The sequence below is a fragment of the Zingiber officinale genome, chromosome 3B (genome assembly GCF_018446385.1).
Source record: "Zingiber officinale cultivar Zhangliang chromosome 3B, Zo_v1.1, whole genome shotgun sequence".
Taxonomy (NCBI): domain Eukaryota; kingdom Viridiplantae; phylum Streptophyta; class Magnoliopsida; order Zingiberales; family Zingiberaceae; genus Zingiber; species Zingiber officinale.
In genome coordinates, this window is record NC_055991.1 from 35,731,421 (window position 1) to 35,740,059 (window position 8,639).

Here is an 8,639-nt window from a genome sequence, read left to right on the forward strand (position 1 = left end):
TTACAATAGTAATTTAGCACAGCATAATGTAGCGATCGGCCTCACAGCCTAGTCAGTAGAAGGCGTGTCGTTACACTGATACCACTTGTTGGACCGCATTGGCCGGCTAGAAGGGGGGTTGAATAGCCCTGCAAAAGTTAAAAAAAAAAAACTACCTTTCTCAAACTCTCTAAATAACACTTGCATAAAATATATAAACAGAAAATAACAAAAGAAGAGGCACAAGATTTGACTTGCTTACAACTAGGGAGATTGTTAATCCAAGGAATGTGTCACACTAGTATCTCTTTCAAGAGAAGAAGCCTCTTATAGCAATGACGCACAGAAAAATAGAAGCTAAACTCTAAAGAAAGCGTACAAGTGTTGGAAATGCTAATTGCTTGAGTTGATGAAAAGCTTCTGGACCAAGGTTGTATTTATAGCCTTGGTCGGGGTGCCTGGAAGGGGTCCACGCACCTGGGAGGGGATAAAATTTTATCCCCTTCGCAACGGATCGCGTTTGACCGCGATCCGATCAAAACTTGATTCTGGGCGTCCGGACCACTAAAGTCAACAAGGTTGATCTTTGGTCCAGACCCTCTGCTCCGGTGCTGCTCACCTCAGTCCGGGTCTCCCACTCGAGCTCCGTTCGATTGGGTGATTTCAGCCAATCGAAATACGGCTCACCCGAACCTAATTTCGACCTTCTCGAACAACCTTCCACTCCGGCTTCTCATCCCTCGGAAACACCGCGCGCCTTCCTTCTCGTCCGCCCGCATACTCTTCCGCAACACCTCGTACCTTAGACGTACCGAGTCCGTCGGCTCTCTCTCGTACCGTCCTTCTCACTAACTATATCTTTTACTCGACTCCCTATGCTCCTAAGCTCATATATATTTAGACATAAATTTAAAATACGACAGAATCTAATTTAATTTATTGACCACATTAAAATAATCTTAGAGTTTCAACGTCCACTCGGAATACTAATCTTTGCAAATATTACATTCAATCTTCTTGAGAATTATCGAACCATTTATGTAGGGGTGGTGTACCACTAAAAATTTTATAACATAATGTATATCATATTAGAAATTTTATTATTTAAAAAATATATACTGATATCATATCAAAATTTTAATATTTTAAATTTTTAGTAAGGTTAAATTTCATATTATTTATATCAAAGTTGTTTGATATTTCAATATTTTTGATATACCAAAATTATAGTATATATATATATATATATATATATATATATATATATATATATATATATATATATATATATATATATCCAATTATAGATTCCCGCTGTAATTATTTGATATCAAATTGATGCTTCACAGAACAATCAGACTATTGGAAAATCTCTATGTACAACATGTTGGATGCCTCATTTAAATCAAGTGGAATTGTGTTTCCATTGTCGGGTAGGCTTAGAATCAGTGCAACATCAACCTTTATGAATTGTAGTTTTTTCCAGTGGAAGATGAAGTTGTGTTCTTTCGAATCCCAATTATCAAACATGTTCTAGACCATAGCTCTTACATAAGGACAATTAGTGAGATCAAGGACTCAAGAGAAGGGTGTGCTTCGAATCAACTATTCTTGTGGTGCTGTCGGTTGAACAGAAGAAATAAATTTTGTGAAATGAAAATGGCTACTTTTTCGATTCATTCTTTTACTGTGCCCTCTATTTAAATAACTAGGATAACTGGGTCGAGCATCACCTCCACTTGAGGAATCTGTTTTTGAAGTCATCCCGAACTGAGCAAGCATAGCAAGCATAAACCAGCAGTCACAATCAAAATGAATTCGGCTGCCCTAGACACAAACGATAACCCCATGCGAAAGAAAAACTAAATAAGCAGTAGTGCTACGTACATTTGAGAAAGAAGATGATGACAGTCCTAAGCCATAGGAGGTTCGTGAAATGTCAAGTTTTTGCCTAGCTCGCAATTTGGTTGACCTAAGGAGATGCGCCGAAGGAGATGTGTAATGTAAATCATGTCGGGCATGATATTAGTCAATATCGAGCCCGACGCGGGCATGATATGAGAAAATATCAGGCACGACCTCACCTTATATGATCTCATACCTTATTGGGCTTGATAAGGTCCTATATCAAGCCCATGATGGGGTGATATGGAAACATATCAGGCTCATATTCTTGCTGAAATGTATCGTAAGATTATATCACCTCCGAAGAGATCTAAATCAATAATTGTTATGGCACCATTAGAGTCCTTGATGCATGAGAAAGCCATAGGACTTAATTTGGGTGCAATCTGACCTCTCAAGGTCCATTAGTGGATTTTGACCAAAACTCATTGATGGATGAAGAATAGTCAAATTTCACCAAAATATAGATCAATCAATGGGAAGGGTTGAGCGAGGAGAAGGTAAATATGGTGTCAAACCAAATTTTTAACCACTATCAATGAAGTTATTATGTCGTGTCATTTGGCACGGAACTATGCACTTGCTGGAATTCAATGCACAACACAGACTTTCATGTTTTAATTTAAAGCACAACAAAACCCTATTTTTTAAGTCGTAACTTAGAGTTGAAACTCAATTTACAACCCTATTTGTTATTCAGAAAATTATTCAACTATAGAATTCTCGCATCAGGAATAACCTTTGCCATATCAGACCCATGTTCTGGCTGAGATGTATCGTAAGATTAGATCGCCTCCGGAGAGATCTAAATCAACAATAGACGATACCATTGAAGACCTTGATACATGAGAAAACCACAAAACTTGATTTGGGTGCAATCTAACCACTCTAGGTCCATAAGTGGATTTTAACCAAAATCCACTAATGAACCTAGGGTAGTCAGATTTCACCAAAATATCGATCAATGGGAAGGGTTAAGTGAGGAGAAGGTACATATGGTGTCAAATTTGGGTTCTAACCACTGTTAATGAAGTTATTGTGTCGTGTCATTTGGCATGAAACGGTGCACTTGCTGAAATTCAATGAACAACACACACTTTCAAGTTTTAACTTATAAGCACAACAAAACCCTATTTTTTAAGTTGTAACTTAGAGTTGAAACTCATTTACAATCTTATTTGTTATTTAGAAAATTATTCGATTATACAATTCTCGCATTAGGAATAACCTTTGGGCCTGATATGGGACCATATCAGGCCCATGTTCTGGCTAAAATGCATCATAAGATTAGATCATCTCCGGAGAGATCTAAATTAACAATAGACGACACCGTTGGAGTCCTTGATACACGATAAAGCCATAGAAATTGATTTGGGGTGGAATCTGACCCCTCTAGGTCCATCAGTGGGTTTTAACCAAAACCCACTGATGGACCCCTAGGGTAGTCAGATTTCACCAAAATATCGATCAATGGGAAGGGTTGAGCAAGGAGAAGGTAGATATAGTGTCAAACCAGGGTTCTAACTATTGTCAATGAAGTTATTGTGTTGTGTCATTTGGCATGGAATAATGCACTTGTTGGAATTCAATGAACAACACACACTTTCGAGTTTTAACATACAAGCACAACAAAACCTTATTTTTTTAAGTCATAACTTAGAGTTGAAACTAAATTTACTACCCTATTTGTTATTCAGGAAATTATTCAACTATACAATTCTCGCATCAGGAATGTTGGACCTGATATATTCCCATATCAGGTACATCGTGGGCCTGATACGTTCTAGCTGAAACTTATCATAATTGAGTCATAATTTACAGATGAAATCCAATTTACAAGCACCCACTTTGAAATATCTAGACAATTGACACTTCTCATATAAGAGATATAAAATTTACAAAACTCAACACAACTATTTATCTTCAAATTCATGAAAACATATACCAGTAAAAAAAATATATGGATGTACTACATACAAAAGATATGGATCCATTTTGCCTTCATACAAAATATATAAATCAAGCATAATGTTCTTACTTACAAAATATTCATGTATACATATAACAATAAGTCAATTAGCAGGTGTTGGTGGCATTCTACAAGTCCTTCAATTATGGCCAAGTTGTTTGCAGTGGTCGCATTTTATTTTTACCTTCTCGGTATATTTTGACTCGATCCGTACCTTCTTTGCCTACCGAGTTGCACAAGGCTATGGAGACATGAAACTATAAAGTTATTTACACCACAAGGCTAAAATTTCTTACTTCGACAAGGATAAATATGATCCATGTAAGTGACCTTCTAATTTTGTGAATGAAAATAATACTCATAATACGGAAATGTATTCATATTCTGATGAATGATTACAATAATACCATGTGAGCAAGACAATCCGCCTTGATTTTCTTATTCCCAAATATCCCTAACATTATTTTTGGTTAAAGTAGCTCTCGTAATTCTTAAAGATAGTTGGGGTGACTCTCCATTTTGAATTTTTGAAAGTGCGTTACCATCTATCATTCTTCAAAGCTTCTAAGTTGAAAGTTGATTCCTTGCTTCAGGTTCTACTAAACCATTAAACAATGCTCCATAAATCTTCAGACAAAAGGAAAATCTTCATTTTTCACGTTCTCATACTAAAATGGTTGAATATGGAATGGTAAGATTTTGCATTGAAGTGGATGTCATCTTAGAGCATCCATAATAATACTAAATATTTCTTCTAAATATTTATGGTCTCATCTTCATATCATCACTCAAATATCTCACTCCTTAAATATCTCAAATCTCACAATCAAATATCTCACTCCTTAAATATCTCAAATCTCACAATCAAATATCTCATCAATCAAATATTTATGACCCCACCTACCAAATATCTTATTCTCAAATATTTCAAATTATATAATAAAATATCTTAAAAAAAGGTAATCATTGCCCCTTGTGGGACCCACTTGCATGTCACCTAAAATGAAATCATCGGGTATAAAGTTATGCCCGGTAATTTCTATTCACCTCTTAAATATCTCCTACAATGGAGGATATTTGTAAAGGGAAGATATTTGAAGAAATATTTCCTCTAAATATCCCTATTGAAGATGCCTTTAAAAGCTCCCAAAAAATTCTTTAATTCCGCTTTGATATCACTTTGTTAGAAAATAATATATTTTATAAAATAATGACAAGAAGAAAATAGGAGACTTTAGTTCAAATACGAGCTGGATGCTTTCTTCGATATCAAAATGAAAGTTACAAATTAGATATCTATAGACTCTCATGACTGTATGACATTAGTTACATCATAAAAACTATTAATTTCAATATTCTCATAAAACGATATGTTTGATTTAGAAGACTAATTTTCTCAAAAATCACGTCCAATCTTCTTGAGAATTAAAGAAATTTATGTTAATTGTCATTCTTTTGATTCTCTAGTGCATTAATTCTAACAAAAAGCTAACGGCACCCAAACACACAGAATAATATAAACAAATGACGAAGTATGATAAACACTTCCTTCTCTGGTTCCACTAGATTGGGGCATTGGTTTCTCTTCTCCTTTCTCTAGGTTGGCTGGACTTGATCCCTGCTTCTTAGACTATTTCTTTGTTCATGGATTATTTTTTTTAATTGATATCAACTCTTCGAATCGATTAATTTTAAAATGATTGATCTGACGAAATTTCCCACCGACGACTCAAACCTTAGATTCATTGATTATTTATTAAAGAGCCTAACCATTGCACTCTACGGGTTTCATAGATTGTTTTCTTAACATTGTACAATGGCACAAACGCAACTTTTTATGTCTCACGGTTGCTGATAAGCCACCGCCCGATCTCTGAACACAAAGCTACTCTACTTCTGAATCAAATTATTTGAACTCATTTCCATTCTTTATTTAATATGTGATGTTAATATGCTAGAGTTGTTCATATTCTTGCTAGCACTATTTCTCTCTGCATAATGTTCAGAATAACTAGCTACAACACGCTGCTAGCTAAATTACAGTCAAAACTCATGTCTTTCCCTACTTGTCTTCATCTTTTGCATCTACAGTCCTGATTTTGGCGATCTCTATATCATTGCCACCGGCCACACTATCAGCCTCCTTTTCTGCATCCTCGTCTTCAACTATTTCAAGTGACTTGTAGGTGTAAAACATGGCACAGGTTATGAAATAACCCAGATTAAGAACCTGCAACCCGGTCACCAGCCAGTAGTAGTAATCCAGCTTCCCCCTGTTGATGTTATCTTGCAGCCAATCTCTCCGCTTAGCTGTGCAGTCGTGCACTATGGTCACCAACAAGGTCCCCATGTAGTTTCCGATGGATAATGCAAGCCAGAACAATGCTGCGGCGGTACTCCTCATGCTCTCCGGTGCCTGGTCGTAGAGAAATTCCAGATGACCTACCGATGTGAATGTCTCGGCCAGTCCATGGATCGCGTACTGTGGCACCAGCCAGAAAACACTGATCGGCACCACTGCATTGGGCTTATCTACGAGGCCATGATCCGCAGCAACCCCCTTCCGCCTGATCTCCACGAGTGCAGCGCTCATGTTGGCCAATACACCAATGGCCATGCCGATGCCCATGCGCTGGAGGTACGAGATGCCCGATCGCCTTCCTGTGAACCTGCGAGCAACCGGCACAAAGATCCGGCCGTACAAAGCTAAGCTGATTAGCATGGTGAGTGTTGAGAAGATGGACATGGTGGCCGGGGGGATCTGGAAGTGCGGCGAGAGGTGACGGTTCATCGTCCTTGCCTGTTGGATGGTGAAGCTGTGATTATGCGAGGAGGCGGTGGTCACCAGGATCCCGACTGCCCAAATGGGCATCATTCGAATGATTGATTTCAGCTCCTCCACCCTGTGCACTGTGGACAACCTCCACAGCCTCGGCCGGCCTGACTCGAGCATGTCCCCTTCAGTAACTATCGCAGCTCGATCCAGGAACCTTCATGCCAATAAACTCACGAGGATGAATCCTCCGAGACGCTTCCTCAAAAGTTAAATAGCTGCTAAACTACGAATTTATGCAAGAAAGGGTTCTGGACAAGGATTCAGAGTTATTCTAAGCTTAGCAATCTCTGTTTTCATGCGATTTGCTGTGAAGCCCCCTTTCGGGCATTGTTTCTTTTCTGATTGCTAAAGAGCTTACCTTAACTGATTGGTGTGGAGCAGTCTGCCAGCGGTGGAGATAACAGAATCCAACTCCTTGTCCTCGTACAAGAGATTGGGGTCCTCCGGTTTGACTGCATTTCTCTTCCTAAAGGCTGCAACGATGACCTGGGTCAACCTCGTCAATGGGCTGCCCCCGGGCTTCATTTTGATGTAGAGAGGGTGCCCTACCGCGAAGGCCACCACAGAGATACCCATGGCGATCGTCGGAATCCCCAGTCCCCACCCCCATCCCACATTCTCCTGCATGTACACCACCACTGTCAACGCCACCAGCGACGCCAGTCCCATGCTGAAGTAGTACAAGTTGAAGAAGCTCCACTTCTGCTGCCGGTGCGAATCGCCTCCGAGCTGGTCCGCCCCGAAGGCCACTACGCACGGCCGGATGCCACCGGACCCGATCGACGTGCAGAGGAGAGAAGCGTAGAGAATCAGTAGCTGCCATGAGGATGCCGGCGCGCCGGGCGGCGGACGGAGCGCCGGGAGGACCGCCGCCACAGTGAGGCTGATCATGCCGAGCTGGTAGATGAGGGTGCCGACGATGATTGTCCAGAAGCGGCCGGCGAAGGAGTCGGCGATGAGGGCGCCGAGGAGAGGGGTGAGGCTGGAGGTGCCGTTGAAGTTGGTGAGAGTGTTGGAGGCCTGCACCAGCGGCATGTGCAGCTGCTGCGTCAGGTACGTGATCATGTTGGCGTTGAAGCCGGTCGTGGCGAATCTGTCGCACACTTCATTTGCTGCAAAACACCAATTTCATCAGCAAAATTCCTAAAAACTCTTAACATTTGTTTCAGATTTCTCATTCAGAGTTCAGCAAGAACTTCCGACGAAATTTCCAAAGCTCAATTTGGATGAATTCAACTAAGAGCATTTACATTGTTTCTTGGTGACATCAAAGCTGAGGCATCAACAAGAATCAGTTTAATCGAGACAGAGAAAGCATGATCTTTGTTGAAAACTGAATCGACATAGACCAAATTAAATGTCCGATTCTCCATCTAAAATGGTGTTTTATTTTCACATCACAAATGCGAAAAGATGAAGGAAATAATAATATAATGCATCTATTCACCTAGAATGAATGGCATGGTCTTGAGACCACCTTGCTTCCTCTTCTTTTCTTCCCTGCCATCTTCTGCCATTGCCATCTCTTTCTCACTCTCTCTTGTCTCTTATTCACATGTGAGTCTATATCTATAGCCTAGCACAAACATTTCATTTAATTAAAATAAGTTTTGTACGATCTTGTAACTTAAAAAAAAAATTATTTACCACTCTGCTTTTATTTCCTGGCCTGCCTACCACCTTTATTAGCTATATTGTAATATATCTTTCATGTTGCTTTCTGATCAGTGGGTCTTAGATGCTTTGTAGGTCGATACAAACAACAGCAGCAACTGGTACGTCACGTTCTTGTGAAGCTTATTTCCATTCTATGATAGTTAATCATAGAAATTCCTACTTGAACCGATTAGCTTGATTGGAGTTTCAGAAAGTTTATCATCAATGATTATTCATGTTGATATAGCTTTAGGGAAATGTTCTCGGTCTATAAATGACAAATCTTCCATAATT

The 8,639-nt window shown here is 39.5% G+C and overlaps 1 protein-coding gene across 2 annotated transcripts; it reads right to left on the reverse strand.

Annotated features, from left to right (window-relative positions):
• Nucleotides 1-5,759: 5,759 nt before the first annotated feature.
• On the reverse strand, nt 5,760-8,259 carry LOC122056371 (protein NRT1/ PTR FAMILY 3.1-like). Of its 2 annotated transcripts, none has more exons than XM_042618292.1 (3): nt 8,137-8,259; nt 7,048-7,801; nt 5,760-6,843 (listed from the first exon to the last, which is right to left on the reverse strand). In XM_042618292.1, the coding sequence occupies exons 1-3, from the start codon at nt 8,210-8,212 to the stop codon at nt 5,916-5,918; spliced, it is 1,758 nt and encodes a 585-aa protein (XP_042474226.1). In that variant the 5' UTR covers nt 8,213-8,259; the 3' UTR covers nt 5,760-5,915. The 2 variants fall into 2 exon arrangements, with proteins under 2 accessions (XP_042474226.1, XP_042474227.1); XM_042618293.1 differs by lacking the exon at nt 8,137-8,259 and adding an exon at nt 7,940-8,083.
• Between the last annotated feature and the right edge of the window lie 380 nt (nt 8,260-8,639).